The sequence below is a fragment of the Eptatretus burgeri genome, chromosome 4, assembly GCF_056783735.1.
Source record: "Eptatretus burgeri isolate ZD-2024b chromosome 4, Ebu_testis_v1, whole genome shotgun sequence".
NCBI lineage: Eukaryota > Metazoa > Chordata > Myxini > Myxiniformes > Myxinidae > Eptatretus > Eptatretus burgeri.
In genome coordinates, this window is record NC_140964.1 from 71,610,752 (window position 1) to 71,634,236 (window position 23,485).

Consider the following 23,485-nt stretch of genomic DNA (forward strand, 5'->3'; position numbering starts at 1 on the left):
ATAACGAACAAATGCAACACCGTCTGTATTCTACTTGTCACTACGATGGTATTTTGTGGAAAAACGAGAAGGGCACTTGGTAAAGAGAATACCTCTTCCAGGCTGATTAGTTTATGTTTCTTATCTCACTGATAATTTGGTCCTGAGCAAAAATTTAATCGGCTTGTTCTTGTCACCAAACCAACGTGCCCACCAAGTTTCATCTGAATCCGTCCACAACTTTTTGAGATATTTTGTTCACAAACAAACAGACAGACAGACAGTGGCATAAACATAACCTCCATCCACCTTCGGTGACGGAGGTAATTATTTATGTTTATATATTTTTAACAATTTTTTTTTGTTATTGTAACTTCACCGAGCATCAACTATGTGCACAAAAAACGGATTTGTGGTGTCCAGACTATACCATTTGTCTCCTTAAGTTTCCCTCTGGGGTTTGTTAGAGATTGTGGTGTGATGGTTCCTTGTGCCAAAAGAATAACCAAAATAATAAAGTTTGGATTACAGAATTGCTGGAGATGGACTGAAAGAAGCAGTGATAGATATATTTTTATATATATATATATATATATATATATATATATATATATATATATATATATATATATATATATATAATTGAGTGGGGAAAAATCTCTAAAGAATTTATGTACACTATATTTGAATATCTCTGGAAATGTTTGATTAGGAGGAAAAGTGTTTCGCTGTGTCAAGAAGTGTGATCTCGATTTGGGAGATAATTTGATTCCATCTACAGCACGGCGAGAAGCACGAAGGTTGTTGGCAGATGCTCTGCTCCACTGCAATTGGCTCTCCACTGAAACTGATGGACGTATCTAAAGAAAAATTAAAGTCGATGAAAATATCTCAGCGACAAGTCATTCAAAAAAATTGACAGGTTTTTATATCTGCACGATCCTAAATACCTGTCCGTCATTCCTAACATTCTCAGTTTGTCATTTATGATTGATAGTCTGGTCGAGGCTTATGTATGATAGGTATTCTGCTTGTCGTGTATATAAGAATGGGTTTAGCATTGCGAGAGAATATGTGCAATTCCTCAGCTGTCTCAGGCACAGTTGTAAAGTGGCATTGACGACACGGAGTGATTTATGTTCAACATTTTTTCAAGCCAGGTGATGCAGTCCGAAACAAATGTCACATTAGCATGCGCTGGATAGAACCTGCATCATCGAAGACGAGAACCTGAAAATCGGACTTTGTAGTTGCAAATGTTTTGATGAAAAATAATTTTTCTATAACATCCCATCGTAGTGACAAGTAGAATGCAGACGGTGTTGTATTTGTTCGTTATATTATTGCAATTAAATAAAATCCGTTTTTTAATACTTAAAATGCAGTTATAAATTAGTGACTAAAAAAATCATTCGGGCTTCTCGAAAAGAAACATTTTGCTTTTATTACAACACATAATTACATTCGCTTCTCCAACATTTCAAAATGTTAAGATGAGGCCATCCAAATGTTTTTTTTTTTTTTTTTTTTTTTTTTGAGGGTCTCTAAGTCTTTTGGTACACAGAAATCTTAACTCATGGAAGAGTTAAATGACAGTAGGCAGCAGATTCAGAGACTGGTAAGTGATTAAAAGGGGACAAGGTGATAAAGATCTGTGGCAAAAACGAATGAGATAGAAGGGGAGAAAGGGCCAAGTGGGTATGGGAGAAAGCACGAGGTGACAATGGGCAGCACTCTTGAAAGACCAGAGGAATTGGCAAGAGACAACATACACATGGAATTCTGTTCTACCATTGAGATGACAGAGGAATGAAGGAAAGGAGGTGTGTTCAGCTTTGAATTGGGAAGGGTAACCAGGTGTAGGCTTCTGGAAGAATGTGTTGTGGTTTCTGGGTGGGATGAGGAAGGACAGTCACATAAGAGGGTGGGAGGAGCGAGGCCACAAGTGAGGAAATATAATACTCACAATCCACCAACCTGATTTCTCTTTTAATTAACCAGGAAACCAGGCCTCACCCTCTCCCCCTCCCAATATTGCAGTACGTGATTGTTGGTGGGAGTGGGGGGGGGGGGGTTCGAGACGGGTAGTTCAGAATAAATAAATATACAATTAAAATGTAATTGAAGTTGTTTGTTATTAATAGTTCTTCAACTTTTATCGAAATCAACACAGTTATTCAATTGCAGCTACTGCAACAATTTGTCAGCAAAATGAAAGTTTCACTTTATTCTCGCCCTCTCGTTCTTCACTCTTCACACAGCTCACCAATTTCTATTCTCATATTTAACTCTCCAAGTGATCTCGAAATTTCTAATTAAAACTGTAAAACCACACCCAAGATGGGCCAAGAACGATTGTGAAAAGATTTATATTGATCTGCCGTGTGAGAGACGCCAGAGTCACATTGATGTCACGGGAGATTATCTGGATTCATCGCCCTTCCTCTGTCAGAGTTGACTTCGTTGAACCAATCTGTGTTCAGCAATCTTCCTGTTTTTGCATCTGATATGAGGTTTTATTTGAAGAGAAATAGAATTGACCTGGCATGGGAAAAAAAATGACAAGCACAAACTGGAAAATCTAAAAATCAACCTTGGATGTCCTTAATTACGACAAGATCAAAAATATCTTCCAAGCTACCTTCAATACCTGCTTGTGCTGTGGTCAGTGTGAGAAAGCTGATGTTTGACATTCTTTGAAATGACAGTACATTTGTACGTTTGTTTTATCGAGCAATGTGATGCTGTCATTGTGATACTTTTCAGGCCAAAACACAAGTACGATTGTCACGGAAGCACATGGATGGCTCTATGCCGCCCCAGGGGAGACTGTACAAATCCTGTGCAACAACTGGTCAGTCCCTTCTTACTTTTTTAAACTTGACTTAACTCATTAGATTTCTGGAACAAATTGGAAACCTTGTGGAATCATAATTATCTCAAATTGTTTAATTTCCCATGACCACATTTTGTGGGCAGAATCGCTGGTAATTACCGACAATTGGGGCATGTATTTATTATGTACACATGGGGTGGGACGAAGGGATAATCAAAATATTCTGCTATATTTGCACATATTAAATGTGTACCCCCTAAATGAAGGTCGCGAGAGTGACCGCCATGTGAATGAGATGCCATGTAATCCTCATTTTTTGCAGTCTGGTTAAATATTCTTTATTTTTGAATCATAATGGTTTCCAACTTAAAAGTAATATCTTCTTCTTCTTTCGGCCAGCTCCCGTTAGGGGTCGCCACAGTGGATCAACCGTCTCCATTTCGCTCTATCCTCCACATCTTCCATTGACACTCCAACCACCCGCATGTCCGCCCTCACCGTATCCATGAACCTCTTCTTTGGCTTTCCTCTTCTCCTCCTACCTGGCGGCTCCATTCATAGCATCCTTCTCCCGAAATACTCCGCTTCCCTCCTGTGCACATGTCCAAACCATCTCAATCTCGCCTCTCTCACTTTGTCTCCAAACCGTCCTACCTGCGCTGTCCCTCTAATATACTCATTCCTTATCCTGTCCATCCTCGTCATTCCCAACGAGAATCGCAGCATCTTTAACTCTGCCACTTCCAGCTCCGCTTCCTGTCTTTTTTGTCAGCACCACCGCCTCCAAACCATACAACATAGCTAGTCTCACTACCGTCTGATATACTTTCCCCTTCACTCTTGCAGCTACCCTTCTGTCACAAATCACTCCTGCAACTCTTCTCCACCCACTCCATCCTGCCTGCACTCTCTTTTTTACTTCTCTCCCACACTCTCCGTTACTTTGGACAGTTGATCCCAAGTATTTAAACCCATCCACCTTCCCCACCTCAACTCCTTGCAACCGCACCATGCCACCGCCCTCCCTCTCATTTACGCACATGTACTCCATCTTACTCCGACTGACTATCATTCCCCTTCTCTCCAGTGCGTACCTCCACCTCTCGAGGCTCGCCTCAGCCTGCTCCCTACTCTCCCTACAGATCATGATGTCATCCGCGAACATCATAGTCCATGGAGACTCCAGTCTGATCTCGACCGTCAACCTGTCCATCACCATTGCAAACAGGAAAGGGCTCAGAGTCGATCCTTGGTGCAATCCCACTTTTACCTTAAACCGGTCCATCATTCCTACCGCACACCTCACCGCTGTCACACTGTCCTCATACATATCCTGCACGATCCTCACATACTTCTCCACCACTCCCGACTTCCTCATACAATGCCACAACTCCTCTCTTGGCACCCTATCATAAGCTTTCTCTAAATCCACAAACACACAATGTAACTCCTTCTGGCCTTCCCTATACTTCTCCATCAACATTCTCAAAGCAAACATCGCATCAGTGGTGCTCTTTCCTGGCATAAACCCATATTGCTGCTCACAGATCATCACCTCTCCTCTCAACCGAGCATCCACTACTCTTTCCCACAACTTCATGGTGTGGCTTAACAACTTTATCCCTCTGTAATTTCCACAGCTCTGCACATCACCCTTATTCTTGAAAATCGGAACCAGTACACTTGATCTCCACTCCTCCGGCATCCTCTCACTTTCCAAGACTTTATTAAACAATCTGGTTAACAACCCCACTGCCATCTCTCCTAAACATGTCCATGCCTCCACTGGTATACCATCTGGGCCAACCGCCTTTCCACTTTTCATCTTCTTCATAGCAGTCCTCACTTCATCCTTACTGATCCACCCCACTTCCAGATTCATTATCTCCACCTCTTCCAACCTTCTCTCTCTCATTTTCTTCATTCATCAGCTCCTCAAAGTACTCCATCCACCTTCTCAACACACTCTCCTCGCTCGTCAGCACATTCTCATTTGCGTCCTTTATCACCCTAACCTGCAGCACATCCTTCCCAGCTCGGTCCCTCTGTCTTGCCAATCGGTATAAATCCTTTTCCCCTTCTTTTGTATCCAACTTCTCATACAGCTCGTCATATGCCTTTTCCTTGGCCTTTGCCACCTCTCTTTTTGCCTTTCGCCGCCACTCCTTGTACTCCTCCTTACTTTCTTCATCTCTCTGACTATCCCACTTCCTTTTTGCCAACCCCTTCTTCCTTATACTTTCCTGTACTTCCTCATTCCACCACCAAGACTCCTGATCTTCCTTCCTCTGTCCAGATGTCACACCAAGTACCTTCCCAGCTATCTCCCTCACCACTTATGCTGTAGTTGCCCAATCATCCCACCCATCTTTACCACCATCCAACGCCTGTCTCACCTCCTCCCTAAATTTCACGCAACAGTCTTCCTCCTTCAGCTTCCACCATCTGGTCCTTGGTTCAGCCCTCACTCTCTTCCTCAACCTCACCTCTAAAGTCATCCTGCAGACCACCAATCGATGCTGTTGAGCTACACTCTCCCCTGCCACCACCTTCAAATTACTAATCTCTTTCAGGTTGCATCTCCTGCCTAAGATGTAATCCACCTGTGTGCACTTTCCTCCACTCTTGTATGTCACCCTGTGTTCCTCCTTCTTCTTGAAATACGTATTTACCACTGCCATTTCCATTCTTTTTGCAAACTCTACCACCATTTGCCCTTCCACATTTCTCTTGTTGAGACCGTACCTACCCATCACCTCCTCATCCTCTTTATTCCCTTCCCCAACATGTCCATTGAAATCTGCTCCAATCACCACTCTTTCATCCTTGGATACACTCTCCACCACTTCATCTAACTCACTCCAGAAATCTTCTTTATATTCCATCTCACACCCCATATGTGGGGCATATGCAATGATGACATTCATCATCACCCCTTCAATTTCCAACTTCACACTCATCACTCGGTCAGACACTCTCCTCACCTCCAATACCCTCTTGACATAATCTTCCTTCAGGATTACCCCGACACCATTTCTCCTCCCATCCACACCATGGTAGAACAGTGTGAAACCACCTTCAATGCTCCTCCCTATCCACTTGGTCTCTTGTACACACATAGTATTTCCACTTTTCTTCTCTCCATCATATCAGCCAACTCTCGCCCTTTGCCAGTCATCGTCCCAACATTCAGAGTACCAACTCTCACCTGCACACTTCTACCCTTCCCCCTCTCCCACTGCCTCCGGACTCGCCTTCCCCGTCTCCTTCTCCTCCTTCACCCAGCAGTAGCACAATTTCCACTGGTACCCTGCTGACCACCGGTACCGGTGGCGGTCATTGGTAACCCGGGCCTCGACGGATCCGGTATGGAAATTCATTTTGTTGTCCGCATAATGATTTGGCATAGGTTTTTACACCAAATGCCCTTCCTGACGCAAACCTGGTCGCCTCTTACGACACACAGGGATATGGTACACCTATTCTAACTGGGGCATACACCAGGCCTAGTACAACTGGTACTCATTTCGCCGACCTCGGAAGGATGGAAGGCTGAGTCAACCCCGTGGTGTTTTCGACTTGGTTTTTTATATATATATATATATATATATATATATATATATATATATATAATGTATATATATATATATATATATACAATATATATATATATATATATATATAAATATATATAAATACACACATACACATACACATACACATACACATACACATACACATACACACATTTGTGTGTATATATATATATATATATATATATATATATATATATATATATATATATATATATATACATACATACATACATACATACATACATACATACATACATACATACATACATACATACATACATATATTAATTCAGTGGTAATATATGTGTAATATTCCTTGAACTTGAAAGCCAACTTGAAAGTAATATATGTGCCTTATATCACCACGTGTATGAGATTATGAGTGCCTTCATTTTTCAGGTAAATAAACAAAGGTGTACTTTTAGTCCGATAAATTTGATAAGCTGCCAGAAACATGTTCGACAAGTCTCTTTAAAAGTGTAAAGTTGGAAATAGACTGAAAATGGGATAACCAATTTTATTCTGTTATTGCATTACAAGTTTGATCATGTGATCAAGATTGGGTTATTGAGACTTAATAAAGTATCATTAAGATTATTAACTACCATTGTCATCAATGAGCCAAGTCATAATACATGAACACAATGGAAAAGACGGAAACACACCAACCGCAGCGTAAAGGGACACTTGGAGGAAGAATGGGGGAGGGGAAGAAACACCCAGAAAAAAAAATCTGAGCCCAGAAATGGACATTATTCTTCATCCATAGCAAAAATTAAGGTGTGAAACACAGCAATGATTAGTCAAAAATGTCAAACAAAATAACCTTAGGACACACACACAGACAGGAGAGGTTGGTGCAGCCAGGAAGTTTGGGATGATTTCACAAAAGTTTGAGGGAATAGTTCAGTGACAACACAGGATAGGACAGGGAAACACAACACACACTGCACAAATATACTATATAAATGTATAGAGATATGCAGTGCCTATAGAAAGTCTATATCCCCTTTCAAAATTGTCATATTTTGTTGCTTTATAGCCTGGAATTAAAGAGCATTCGGTCAGACTTTTTTTGCCTTTATTTACACATCATAACCCACAACTTCCAATTGAAAAACAAATTCCACAAATTTCAGAAAATTTATTTAATATACAAAACTGGAATATCTTCAATGGATAAGTGTCCAGCCCCCCTTATAGTAGTAATTGTAAATTCGCTCAGGTGGAACCAATCACCTTCAAAAACACACACCAAGTTAATTGGCCTCGATAATGTGTTAAATTGTCGTGATTCTGATTATTGCAGGATAAAATAAGCTGTTCCTGTAGGTTTCCTCTGCTGGGTAGTGCATTTCACAGTAAAGACTCAACCATGAGCACAAAGGAGCTTTCAAATGACCTCTGGGATAAAGTTGTGGAAAGGCACAGATCAGGGGATGGGTATAAAATATTTCAAAGGCCTTGAATATCCCTTGTAGCACAGACAATGACAATCATTCAGAAGTGGAAGGCGTATGCTACCACCAAGACCCGGCCGAGATCAGGCCGTCCCTCCAAACTTGATGACCAAACAAGGAGGAAACTGATCAGAGAGGCCACCAAGAGGCCAATGACAACTTTTAAAGAGCTACCTGCCTTTATAGTAAAGACTGGTCACTGTGTACATGTGACAACAATATCCCAAGCACTCTACAAGTCTGGCCTGTGCTGTGGGGTGACAATAAGGAAGCCATTACTCAAAAAAGCCCACCTTGAGTCCCCTTTGATGTATGCTAAAAAACACTCGGGAGATTCCGAAGCCATGTGGCAAAAATTTGTGTTGTCTGATGAAACCAAAATTGAACTTTTTGGCCAAAATGCAAAACGTTATGTTTGACACAAACCCAACACACACATCACCCAAAGAATACCATCCTTACTGTGAAACATGGTGGTGGCAGCATTGTGTTATGGGGGGATGTTTCTTACCAGCAGAGCCTGGAGCACTGGTCAGGATAGAAGGGAAAATGTATGGAGCAAAATACAGAAAACTCTTTGAGGAAAACTTACTGCCCTCTGCAAGAAAGCTGAAATTTGGACAAAAGTTCACCTTTCAGCCTGATAATGACCCCGAAGCACACAGCCAAAGCTGCACTGGAGTGGCTAAGAAACAAAATCAGAAATGTCCTTGAATGGCCCAGTCAGAGAGTCCCGACCTAAAGTCAATTGAAAATCTGTGGCATGACTTGGAAGACTGCTGTCAATCAATGCTCCCCATGCAACTTGCCTGAGCTTTAACAATTTTGTACAGAAGAATGGGCAAATATTTCCCATTCAAGGTGTGCAAAGTTGGTAGAGACCTATCCCAACAGACTCACAGCTGCAATTGCTGTCAAAGGTGCTTCCACCATGTATTAACTCAGGGGGTGGACACTTATCCAACCAAGATATTCTAGTTTTGCAATTAATTTTCTGAAAATTGTGGAATTTGTTTTTTCACTTGGAAGTTGTGGGTTACAATGTGTACAGTAAATAAATGTGGAAAAGTCTGGTTTAATGCAATTTAGTTCCTGGCTACCAGGCAACAAAAGATGAAAATTTTGAAAGGGGGTGTAGACTTTCTATAGGCACTGTATATACTCGTATAATAGTCCATCAAAAATGACAGGTTGGAAATATTTTATTTGAAAGATTCATGGAGACTGGAAGATATGTTTCATAGCAAGAAGTGTTATTTTAAAACACTACATGCACAAATGTGACTCTATTTTATTTATCTCCTGGGACGTTTCATTTTAACGGTCCCGCCTCATGAGTGTGACAAAGTCTGAAGCCTCTGCCGAGCATCAGGTGTGCTTCTTCCTTCTTTATTTATTAGACATACTACAGACGTATAGTCGTGGCCAAAAATATTAGCACCCTTGCACTTTTTTCAAATAATGCACCATTTCTTCCAGAAAATTGTTGTAATTAATCAATCTATAGGTCTCCACAAATGTATTTCTTTGGCTTGCAGTGGAACAAAACAAAACAAAAGTTGAAAAAACTCTGAAATCTGAGCTTATTCCACACAGAAATCCAAAAATGGCCCAATCAAATATTATTGGCACCTTTTAGAAGTTGTTTTCGAAAAAATAAGATTTCAAGCAGGTGATTCTCCTTTACTTTGGAATTGAACTGACCTGTGGTGAGTTGCAGATGTTTGCAATATAAAAATAACAAATAGCTCCGCAAAGCGGGCGTAACCCCTCAGCCCATGCATTGTAAAAGGAAGCAGTGATATCATGATGATGCAGTCAGTTCGAGTACATTGGACGTCATATCGAAAATCAATCAGACTTCAAGATGGCTACGGTGGCGGCTAGTGAAAATCGCAGCGCGCCCATTTTCGAAAGGAACCTTCCTCTACTCAACCCCAACACCCTCTGCAAAAATGGATTTAATCGGACAAGGCGTTCTCCTCGAAATTGACGGAAACCAATTTCAAGATGGCGGCCATGGAGGCCACATTGAAAATCGCAGCGCACCCATTATCGTCAGGAACCTTCCTCTACCCAGCCCCAACACGCACTGCAAAAATGAATTTAATCGGACAAGGCGTTCTCCTCGAAATTGGCAGAAACTAAAAGTTGACAGACGCCCGGACAATGCCTGTGACGACAATACCCCTAAGCCCAATTCGGGCTGAGGGGTAATCACTCATTCAACCAGTCTGAATAGAGAAAAGGAGTCTTACTGCTATTTTGTGTCACTGTGTGTACCACAATGAGCATGGAGAAAAGAAAGAAAACCAGAGAATTGTCTGAGGTGGTTAGACACAAGATTGTAGCCAAGCATGAACAATCTCACGGCTGCAAGTCCATCTCCAGAGACTTTGATGTTCCTGTGTCCACTGTACGCAATGTTATTAGGAAGTTAATGGCCCATGGCACTGTAGCCAAACCTCCCTGCACGTGGACACGAGAGAACTTGATCGAAGATTGCAGCGAAGGATTGTTCAAATGGTTGAGAAAGCACCTCGATCAACTGCCAAACAGATTCAAGCTGACCTTCATACACAATGTACGGCAGTGTCAACTCACACCCTCCGTTGCCAACTCAATCCTATGATCTGAGACCAAGGAGAACCCCACTGCTAAGAAAGATACAGAAGAAAGCCGAACTGGAGTTTGCCAAAACACACCAAAACAAGCCAAAATCCTTCTGGGAGAATGTCCTGTGGACAGACGAGACTAAATTAGAGCTTTTTGGTGAAGCACCTCATCTCTATGTTTAAAGATATCAAAATGAAGCCTTCAAAGAAAAGAACACCTTCCCGACAATCAAACATGGAGGAGGTTCAGTGATGTTTTGGGGTTGCTGTGCTGCCTCTGGCACTGGGTGCCTTGAATGTGTGCATGGCATCATGAAATCAGGAGATACCAAGGCATTTTGGAGTGCAATGTTGAACCCAGTGTCAGAAAGCTGGGTCTCCGTTGAAGGTCATGGGTCTTGCAGCAGGACAATGACCCCAAACACACTTCAAAAAGCACCCAGGAATGGTTCAAGGTAAAACGATGGACTGTTCTGAAGTGGCCATCAATGAGTCCAGACCTGAACTCCATTGAACACTTGTCGGGAGATCTGAAAACAGCATTTGGGAGAAGACACCCTTCAAATCTGGGAGAACTGAAACAGTTTGCACAAGAAGAGTGGGTCAAACTGCCAGTAGAGAGGTGTAGGAAGCTCATTCATGGCTATAGGAAGTGCTTGACTGCATTTATTTTGTCTGTGCCATGTCTCTTTATTTTCTGATTTAAAATGATATATTAAGTTTTGAAACAAAAACAAGGTTCTGTTATATTAACAGTGACATATAGAATTGTGGAGACCAAATACTTTTGTCAATTTCAACTTATTTTTTGAAAATTGTGAGTTATTCAAAAAAAGTGGAAGGGTGCCAGAACTTTCGTGTTTTTGTCCGCAACCATTTGCCGGATAAAGACGTAATTTTCACCATTGGTGCAACTACTCATGGAGAATGTTTTAATGATAATTATGACATAGTAGGTCACGTAGTGTGGCAGCCATATTGAAAGACTTTGGACCTCTATATCTCTGAAACCGCACCAAGGAAAAAATTGAAAGTTGGCACACAGCAAGTACTCTTCATGGGGAATGAGAGATTTATTTTCTGATGTCACAGGTGTCCTTATTATGATGTCATAATTGCCTATGTAGAACGCTACATCTGATCAGTATGAAAAAATTTGAGGGTCATCTCGGGATAAAATGGTCCACAGAAAAAAATTTGATGATGACATCGGTCACATGATTCGGCAGCCGAATTGTTTTTAACAAAAAATAACCTTCAAAAATTTTCTTCTTTGAAATTGCTCAACAGATCGAGGCAAAACTTGACACATATGACCACCTTTCCATGAGGAACAAAAGGTACACACATGATGTCAGAGGTCACATGGTTTGGAAGCCATATTGGATTCACCCAAAACATATAAAAAAAATCTTCTTCTCCAGAAAAGCTGAACAGATCGAGGGAAATTTACAAAAATGTTCCTTAAGGCATGCGTGTACAAGGTTGTTGAGGAATAATTGATCAGTTACATGGTCTGGCAGCCAGAATTATTTAATTTTTTGATGTGGGTTTTTTTTGTTTTTTTTTTAATAAGGCTCACTTTGCTGTGCCTTGATGTGTTTGAAGGTAGAGGAAGAGAAGCTGAACTGCGAATCCTATCCAGGTTCCTCCTGATGACTTCATCTTTTATTTTTGCTTGTTTGGTTTCCTTCTGATTACTCCAATGCAGGACTTCCATTTGATCTCAGTTGATTTGTTTTAATCACATTCTGAGTTCAATGAAATGCTAATAAAAAAGGTTACGGGTCAGTGTCAGGTGTCCGATCAAAGCAGGGTTGCATCAAAGCCGGACAACTTGGAACCCAGTCATCACTGCCAGCAGTTGTAAAGTGGCAGTTCCAATTGTGTTTCTCATTTTTTATGCAACATACCATTACACAAATGCCACACAAAATACACCTCACAAAACTACACAAACACCACACAAAACAAGTCCTGGTGAGGGTCTGCAATCATTGATTGGTCTTTTTCTTGTTATTTTTCTTTTTAAAACGTTTCTGTGCATTGCCCTCGAGGCTCAGTCACTTGTCACCATCTACATTTCCAATAGAAGAGACGTAATTACTCTTTTATGAAAAATGTTTTTCGAGTTTTTTTAATCTTGTAAAATAGACTTCAGTGAACACACAGTTGGGGTGACAGATTGGCCTTCAAAACTCTTCGTAAATCATCCTTATAAAGGAAGACAGGCAAACACAAACACACAAATACACACTGTGTTTTATACAAGTCGATACTGGCATGGATCGGTGAATGACGCTCTCCTCACGTCGCTGCAGTGGGACAAACACCGCCACATGATTAAAAGACCTCACTGCCACATTACTTACAACACCTCACTGCCATGTTATTAAAACATCTCACAGCCACTTTATTAAAAACACCTCACTACCGCTTTATTTAAAACAACTCACTGCCACTTTAATAAAAACACCTCACTACCGCATTATTTAAAACAACTCACTGCCACATTATTAAAAACACCCCACTGCCACATTATTAAAAACATCTCACTGCCACATTATTAAAAACACCTCACTGCCACATTATTAAAAACATCTCACTGCCACATTATTGAAAACACCTCACTGCCACATTATTAAAACATCTCACTGCCACTTTATTAAAAACACCTCACTGCCACATTATTTAAAACAACTCACTGCCACTTTAATAAAAACACCTCACTACCGCATTATTTAAAACAACTCACTGCCACATTATTAAAAACACCCCACTGCCACATTATTAAAAACATCTCACTGCCACATTATTAAAAACACCTCACTGCCACTTTATTAAAAACACATCACTACCGCATTATTTAAAACAACTCACTGCCACTTTAATAAAAACATCTCACCACCGCATTATTTAAAACAACTCACTGCCACATTATTAAAAACACCCCACTGCCACATTATTAAAAACATCTCACTGCCACATTATTAAAAACACCTCACTGCCACATTATTAAAAACAACTCACTGCCACATTATTAAAACATCTCACTGCCACTTTATTAAAAACACCTCACTGCCACCTTATTAAAAACACCTCACTGCCACCTTATTAAAAACACCTCACTGCCACATTATTAAAAACATCTCACTGCCACATTATTAAAAACACCTCACTGCCATATTATTAAAACATCTCACTGCCACTTTATTAAAAACACCTCACTGCCACATTATTGAAAACAACTCACTTCCACTTTAATAAAAACACCTCACTACCGCATTATTTAAAACAACTCACTGCCACATTATTAAAAACACCCCACTGCCACATTATTAAAAACACCCCACTGCCACATTATTAAAAACATCTCACTGCCACATTATTAAAAACACCTCACTGCCACTTTATTAAAAACACATCACTACCGCATTATTTAAAACAACTCACTGCCACTTTAATAAAAACACCTCACTACCGCATTATTTAAAACAACTCACTGCCACATTATTAAAAACACCCCACTGCCACATTATTAAAAACATCTCACTGCCACTTTAATAAAAACATCTCACTTCCACATTATTTAAAACACCTCACTGCCACATTATTAAAAACACCCCACTGCCACATTATTAAAAACATCTCACTGCCACATTATTAAAAACACCTCACTGCCACTTTAATAAAAACACCTCACTACCGCATTATTTAAAACAACTCATTGCCACTTTATTAAAAACACCTCACTTCCACATTATTAAAAACATCTCACTGCCACATTATTAAAAACACCTCACTGCCACTTTAATAAAAACACCTCACTACCGCGTTATTTAAAACAACTCACTGCCACTTTATTAAAAACACCTCACTGCCACATTAATAAAACACCTCACCGCCACTTTATTAAAAACAACTCACTGCCACTTTATTAAAAACACCTCACTGCCACTTTATAAAAAACATCTCACTGCCACATGATTAAAAACAACTCACTGCCACTTTAATAAAAACACCTCACTACCGCATTATTTAAAACAACTCACTACCGCATTATTTAAAACAACTCACTCCCACTTTATTAAAAACACCTCACTGCCACTTTATTAAAAACACCTCACTGACATTATTAAAAACACCTCACTTCCACATTATTAAAAACACCTCACTGCCACTTCAATAAAAACACCTCACTACCGCGTTATTTAAAACATCTCACTGCCACATTATTAAAAACACCTCACTGCCAATTTAATAAAAAGACCTCACTACCGCATTATTTAAAACAACTCACTGCCACCTTATTAAAAACACCTCACTGCCACATTATTAAAAACACCTCACCCCCACTTTATTAAAAACAACTCACTGCCACTTTATTAAAAACACCTCACTGCCACTTTATTAAAAACACCTCACTGCCACATTATTAAAAACACCTCACTTCCACATTATTAAAAACATCTCACTGCCACATTATTAAAAACACCTCACTGCCACTTTAATAAATACACCTCACTACCGCATTATTTAAAACAACTCACTCCCACTTTATTAAAAACACCTCACTGCCACATTATTAAAAACACCTCACCGCCACTTTATTAAAAACAACTCACAGCCACTTTATTAAAAACACCTCACTACCACTTTATTAAAAACACCTCACTGCCACATTATTAAAAACACCTCACTGCCACATAATTAAAAACAACTCACTGCCACTTTATTTAAAATAACTCACGACCGCATTATTTAAAACAACTCACTGCCACATTATTTAAAACAACTCACAACCGCATTATTTAAAACAACTCACTGCCGCATTATTAAAAACATCTCACTGCCACATTATTAAAAACACCTCACTTCCACATAATTAAAGACACCTCACTGCCACATTATTAAAAACATCTCACTGCCACATTATTAAAAACACCTCACTGCCACATTATTAAAACATCTCACTGCCACATTATTAAAAACACCTCACTGCCACATTATTAAAAACACCTCACCGCCACTTTATTAAAAACACCTCACTTCCACATTATTAAAAACACCTCACTGCCATGTTATTAAAACATCTCACTGCCACATTATTAAAAACATCTCACTGCCACATTATTAAAAACACCTCACTGCCACATTATTAAAAACACCTCACCGCCACTTTATTAAAAACAACTCACTGCCACTTCATTAAAAACACCTCACTTCCACTTTATTAAAAACACCTCACTGCCACATTATTAAAAACACCTCACTGCCACATTATTAAAAACATCTCACTGCCACATTATTTAAAACAACTCACGACCGCATTATTTAAAACAACTCACTGCCACATTATTTAAAACAACTCACGACCGCATTATTTAAAACAAATCACTGCCACATTATTAAAAACATCTCACTGCCACATTATTAAAAACACCTCACTGCCAATTTAATAAAAAGACCTCACTACCGCATTATTTAAAACAACTCACTGCCACTTTATTAAAAACACCTCACTGCCACATTATTAAAAACACCTCACCGCCACTTTATTAAAAACAACTCACAGCCACTTTATTAAAAACACCTCACTGCCACATTATTAAAAACAACTCACTGCCACTTTATTTAAAATAACTCACGACCGCATTATTTAAAACAACTCACTGCCACATTATTTAAAACAACTCACAACCGCATTATTTAAAACAACTCACTGCCGCATTATTAAAAACATCTCACTGCGACATTATTAAAAACACCTCACTGCCACATAATTAAAGACACCTCACAGCCACATTATTAAAAACATCTCACTGCCACATTATTAAAATCACCTCACTGCCACATTATTAAAAACACCTCACTGCCACATTATTAAAACATCTCACTGCCACATTATTTAAAACAACTCACTGCGACATTATTAAAAACACCTCACTGCCATGTTATTAAAACATCTCACTGCCACATTATTAAAAACACCTCACTGCCACATTATTAAAAACACCTCACCGCCACTTTATTAAAAACAACTCACTGCCACATTATTTAAAACAACTCACGACCGCATTATTTAAAACAACTCACTGCCACATTATTAAAAACATCTCACTGCAACATTATTAAAAACACCTCACTGCCAATTTAATAAAAAGACCTCACTACCGCATTATTTAAAACAACTCACTGCCACTTTATTAAAAACACCTCACTGCCACATTATTAAAAACACCTCACCGCCACTTTATTAAAAACAACTCACAGCCACTTTATTAAAAACACCTCACTGCCACTTTATTAAAAACACCTCACTGCCACATTATTAAAAACACCTCACTGCCACATTATTAAAAACAACTCACTGCCACTTTATTTAAAATAACTCACGACCGCATTATTTAAAACAACTCACTGCCACATTATTTAAAACAACTCACAACCGCATTATTTAAAACAACTCACTGCCGCATTATTAAAAACATCTCACTGCGACATTATTAAAAACACCTCACTGCCACATAATTAAAGACACCTCACAGCCACATTATTAAAAACATCTCACTGCCACATTATTAAAAACACCTCACTGCCACATTATTAAAAACACCTCACTGCCACATTATTAAAACATCTCACTGCCACATTATTTAAAACAACTCACTGCGACATTATTAAAAACACCTCACTGCCATGTTATTAAAACATCTCACTGCCACATTATTAAAAACACCTCACTGCCACATTATTAAAAACACCTCACCGCCACTTTATTAAAAACAACTCACTGCCACTTTATTAAAAACACCTCACTTCCACTTTATTAAAAACACCTCACTGCAACATTATTAAAAACACCTCACTGCCACATTATTAAAAACATCTCACTGCCACATTATTTAAAACAACTCACGACCGCATTATTTAAAACAACTCACTGCCACATTATTTAAAACAACTCACGACCGCATTATTTAAAACAACTCACTGCCACATTATTAAAAACATCTCACTGCCACATTATTAAAAACATCTCACCACCACGTAATTCAAAACACCTCACCTCCACGTTATTAAAAACACCTCACCCCACGTTATTAAAAACACCTCACCCCCACGTTATTAAAAACACCTCCCCATCACGTTATTAAAAACACCTCACCTCCACGTTATTAAAAACACCTCACCGCCACGTTATTAAAAACACCTCACCACCCCGTAATTAAAAACACCTCACCGCCACATAATTCAAAACACCTCACCGCCACTTTATTAAAAGCACCTCACCACCATGTTATTCAAAACACCTCACCCCGACGTTATTAAAAACGCACTACCACGTAAGTAAAAACACATCACCACCACGTAATTAAAAACACCTCACCTCTATGTTGTTAAAAACACCTCACCTCCACGTAACCTCCACCTTTGAGCTCCAATGTCTTGTTGAAATATTCCATAATTAAGGATAGCAGATCACCAGTACAGTGGGAATGGCAAAAGCCATACTGGTAGTCAGTGAGAAGTTCCTTGTCCTACAGATGGCTGAAAAGTTGTTAACATGTCTTGTCAGACAGTTCGTGTCAGCAGATTGTGGGTTCCATTTGTCTGGAATTCGCGATTCACATGAACAACACAGCTTTTTAAGGCCTATGCAATTTGGCAGCAATCTGGGGCAATGTTTCTTGGTCATAAAGTTTTTCCCACATCCCACATGTGTGGAAAATGGGAACGTCCCACGGTTTTTTTATTTTTATTTTTTAAGAGGGCCAGCATGCTGAACAAAATACAAATTATTGCCCTGACTACCACTGGTAAGGCAAATGCAAACCACCCAGGTAATCCTTGGAGGAAGGATGATATAATGAGAGAGACAAAGAGAAAGAATTAATGAGAATCACTCAATTCAACCACAGGGCTGCTGAAACTGTGAGCAATGTGGTGGTCATTCTCACTGTCTGAGCACTCCATATATTTTGGGAAGCAGGTAACATGCCCATCTTTTCCATTGAAAAGTTCTGCAGGCATCGAGTTTGAGAAGCTTGTTGGCCATTTGAGGCCAGAAACTATCATAAAACTCAAAGCAACTCACTCCCAACATCCTGCTGCTCCTGCTGCTGCTACTGCTGAAGCCTGTGTATTAACTTGGCCACTCTGATCTCAGTCTATACAAACCATTAAACGCCATAATGTCCCCAGCTTGATTCCCGTTCAATTATCTTTACAATTTTCGGCAACTATGACATCATCATCCACAGACATTTCCTCCAGTTTCTTTCTAATCGGGGGTCAGATTACTTCATTCAGTTATATTCACCAAACATTCCAGCCAAATTCAACAAACTTGAATGCTATTAAGTTCGGTAATTTATTTTTAAAATCTGGGTGCAATTTTTGCTTTGTGTGCTCTTCGAGAATGAATATTTATTTCGGAGAGACAGACAGCAGAATAATCTTGGTACCTGTACTGAAGACTTTTTTTCCCCTCAGTACCTGTCGAGAGGGCCGCCTACAATGCAGCAACTTGCACTGCGCTGTCGATGGGGCTTGGGGAGCTTGGACCTCATGGTCAATTTGCCCTCGTTACTGCCAGCCAGGCTCTTTTCAGGAACGCTATCGTCTCTGTGACAGCCCCATACCTCAAAATGGAGGTCATGGGTGTTCAGGAAATGGCCGTGAGGAAAGAAAGTGCTTTCCACACAACTGTCAAGGTAATCACCATTCTGGATCGGCCATTACCACTGCTCATATCATGTATCTATTGCACCATACCTCATAATTCGTCCAATTATAATTTCATTTTGAGCATTGTTGCTAAATTGTGACTGTCATTCATTTATTATCGACTTTTAAATACTCACTGGGTAGAAGGTGACATTCCATTATTTTAAACTAGAATTGTAGTTGTACAATCTGTGTAAATACCTTTCAGTAATTCAATGGATTTTCCCCTTTCAGTAATTCAGTGGATTTTCCTTTCCACCCCTTGTTGATGTAAGGAATCCAGCACCGATTGTGTTTCTACAGAGTCGAATACCATCTCAAAGTCTGCAGATATCGTGCAGATTATAGGTTTATTATATTCCTGATGTTTTTCATTCAGTTGATTGATAGTGTGTTTGTGGTCTATGGTGGAATATCCACTTCTGAAGCCCGTTTGCTCTCTTGGTTGGTTGCTCGCTGGAATGCATTGCTTGGTCAGGACCTTTGTGGAAGTTTATACAGTATATCTTTGAAAGTCGGCTGATTGGACGATAGTTCTTCAGATCTCATTCGTCTCCATTTTTTAAGAGGATTTTATCATGTTTGCTTCTTTCCATTGCTTGGGAACTTTCCCTTGTCTTAAGCAAGCTGTGTATAGTTTAGCAAGCTGTACTGTTGTTGTGTCTTCTCCTTCCATAATTGTGTCTATTCATACGTTATCCGGCCCTGCTGCTTTTACTCTTTCCATGTCTTGTAATGCATGTCTAACTTCCCAGTTTGTGATGTCTGGTGTCTCTTCGGAAGTTGATTGATGATGCTCTTCAACCCCTTTTTCACTGTGGTAAAGCTGTTCTTAAAATTCTTCCATCCGTTGCAGTATTTTGTGTTGATCTCGAATTTCATGTCCATGTTTGTCGAGCAGCGTTATGATCTTTTGTTTGCCATCAGGTAGTTTTTTTTCTGCTTTTTTTTCTTCAGGCTTCTGTTGTTTTCTATCATTTCCATTTTCCTTTTCGTCTTATGCTTCCTGATGTCTTCACTCATCTTCTTTCTGATTGTTTTACATGTTTCTCCATAATCCACGTTTTGAATTCCAATTCCATCTCTTTTCATTTCCCATCTCTTTTTCACAAGTTGTTTTGTGCTGTCTGAAATTTTGGATACCTGTTCCTTTTTCTTTCTTTCCCTGCAATCTTCAATGCACTTTCTTTAATGATATCAACTGCCTGATCGTTCCATTTATCCAAGTCAGCGTCCTCCTTCTCCTGAGTGCCTGTGACCTGTTTCGCAGCTAAATTTGGAATTCTTCTTTCGTAGCTTTCAGGTTTCCGAGATCTGCTTTTCTGTGTTTTGCTCTCAACCGTTTCTGTCTCGCTAATCTGGTATCAATCTTTATTTTACATAAAAGCATTCCATGATCACTTCCTGTATTCACTCTTTTTGATACTTTCATGTCCTGGACAATGTTGAATTTGTTTGTTAAGATGAAATCCATCTCGTTTTTTGGTTTGTCCATCTGGACTTTCCCATTTCCTTAGCATCGATGTACTTTTCTTGAAGAATGTGTTCATTATTTTTCGTGTGTTACTGATTGCAACTCGATTCGTTTATGTCCTCTTTCCCATCTTTCGTAAGTCCCACGTTCGTGCTGAAATCACCTATTATCAAGTGGTAATGTGCTTTTGATGTTTTCAGCATTCCTTTTATCTCTTCATACATTTTCCTATTGACTTCCATTACATAAACGGAGCTATGTTCGTGTGGAAAACTTTTCTGCCCCAACACGTAATATAGATGTTTTCCATCACATCACTGCTGAGGTGAGACAACTTAGTAGCGCTTCGAGGTGTAGCTGCGAGAGAACTTGCTTTTATTTTGTCGTTATTATCACTTATTGTTCCCACAGTAGATATAGCAAGCCCGAATGCTTTCGCGATTTGGCTAAAAATTTCACCTGCTTCAAATTTCCTCAACACATCTATTTTTACATCCAAGGTAATTGCTTTCTGGATCTATTTTTGCACTCTTACTGTCATTTGCATTTAATGGCCTTTTCCCAAAAATCTTGACTTACTTTTATTGAAGTAAGAACATTGAAAAAGTGTGAAATCGTACACAGTACAGTACCAAGTGTGATCAACACAATAGACTGAACATGCAATGGCAAACAAGTCAAGTTTGAGTGGCATAAAGAGCATGGGAATGTATGAAAATCATGTGCAAACGACCTGGAGGGGTATGAAATGCAAGCTCGGCCGAATGACAAACCCCAATTATTTATTTATTTTTTATAATTCAGACCACTTTAAATTCCAGAAAAGTGAATTTCACGTTACGTACAGGTCTATTTTTAGGTCATCTCTTTCGAGATGACCTAATAAAGCCGGACCAAATGTCCGTCCGTCAACAATTTTTCTTTCCGATCTTGATGAAACTTAGTATGTAGGTAGAGGTCGATGAGTGTTGCACAACGATATAACTTTTGTCCGGGTTCAAGGTAAGGGTCAAGGTCACGAGGTCACGTAAGTTAAAAAATCGCCATTTTCAAAACATATCGAGTCTGCCATTCTACAAGATATTCAGCAACTGTTTATTGATTGTGATAGTAAAAAATATTATCTTGTATCTAACTGGACAGATTTTTGAATTTCCGTCCCGTTTTTTTTTTTTTTTTTGTATACCTTGGTCGAGGCTCGTATGAGAGCAAACACACAACTCACAGCAAGGGGGCATGAGACAAGAGGGGCGGGAGTGGGAGGGATAAAACAGTGGGGAACAGACACATTAGGTGAACTGTGGAAGGGAGAGGGATGGGGATGGGACGGGGAACATGGCGAAGAGAAGATGGACATTACAGGGACTTTCAGGAAGGAAAGCAGGGGAATTGAAGGAAGTGGGCTTGGGTGGATTATCGGGGGTAGAAAAGATCAAGGATTTGGATGGGGGAAGATAAGAGGTGGTGGTGAACAGCTGTTTTGAAAGCCTGGAGGGAAGAATGGGAAAGAATAGAGTGAGGAAGTTTATTCCAAAGGCAGGAAAAAAGAGGAATGAAAGAGTGAAGATGAGCAGTGATTAGTGATTTTGGTAGTTTTACCAGAAGGGGGTTGTTGGCGGACCTTGAGCGCCCTGAGGAAATGTGGTGGGGACAAATCGCAGAGAGAGCAGGGGGGGCAAGGCTGGAGAGGAGTCAGTGGAAGACAGAAAGACCACCGACCAACCTGCGGTGATTGAGTGAGAGGCCCAAAGACTCAGCTTCATTGCGGGAGATGCCGATGATCTTAAATGCCCTGTTTTCGACAGCATGAATCCGAGAAAGGTGGGAGGAAGGAGCACCAGCCCAGAGGAGAGAGCAGTACTCCATCAGGCTACGGACAAAAGCTTTGTAAGTGGTCAGGAGCTCAAGAGGGCCGAGGAAGGACTTTGCACGATGGAGAATTCCCAGTCGGCGACTGGGTTTGGAGGCGAGGTTGGAAATGTGACTTTCCCAGGAAAGGTCATGGCAGATAGTGAGACCCAGAAGCTTGAAAGAAAAGACTTCTTCCAGAGGATTGTTGAGAAAGTGGATGGGGGGGTTTTCTAAATGGTCCTTTTGAAGAGACATAGTGAGAGTGTGAGATTTGTCTGGATTGAAAGACATGTTCCACGTGTTGGACCAGTTTGTGATTTTATCCAGATCTGCAGTGAGCGAAGAAGCTGCTGCTTGCCGGTCTGAGGGATGACAGATGGTACGGCAGAGGGTGGAGTCGTCGGCAAAGAGAAATAGAGGATTTTCCAGAGAGTCCGAGAGGTCATTGATGAAAACCAGAAAAAGAACAGGGCCCAGAATGCTACCTTGAGGAACTCCAGCCGGCACAGGAAGAGGGGATGAAAGAACTCCATTTAGGGCCACACGTTGACTGAGACAGGAGAGGAAGTCTGTGAGCCATGAGTGGAGATGGCCTTGAATACCATGGGAAGAGAGTTTGGTGAGTAGTGCAGGGTGACAGACTGTGTCAAAAGCACGTGATATGTCCAGGGATATGGCTCGGATTTCCTGTCTGGCATTGAGGACCTCCATCCATTGATTGGAGAGCAGAAGCAGCATATCCAGCGTAGAGTGACCTTGTCTGAAACCAAATTGATGATTGGAAATCAAGCCATTGGAGAAGAGGAAGGATTTCATGTCTGAAGCGATGATGGATTCCATAACCTTGCTGATGATTGGGAGAAGGCTGATTGGTCTGTAGTTGCAGGGATCTGTTTTTGCACCTTTTTTATGCAGGGCAGTGATGTTAGCAGATTTCCAAGCAG

General features: G+C 40.1%; 1 protein-coding gene across 4 annotated transcripts in view; it reads left to right on the forward strand.

Annotated features, from left to right (window-relative positions):
- LOC147028318 (SCO-spondin-like) overlaps nt 1-23,485 on the forward strand; it is a 431,359-nt gene that overhangs the window by 218,191 nt on the left and 189,683 nt on the right. For all 4 annotated transcript variants that reach the window (XR_015057517.1, XM_085878618.1, XM_085878617.1 and 1 more), the window contains exons 78-79: nt 2,746-2,833; nt 18,983-19,203. Coding sequence is in view for 3 of the 4 variants with exons in the window: in XM_085878618.1 (XP_085734744.1) it covers nt 2,746-2,833; nt 18,983-19,203 (309 nt within the window). In the remaining variant the exon portion in view is untranslated. The remainder of the gene's footprint in view (nt 1-2,745; nt 2,834-18,982; nt 19,204-23,485) is intronic.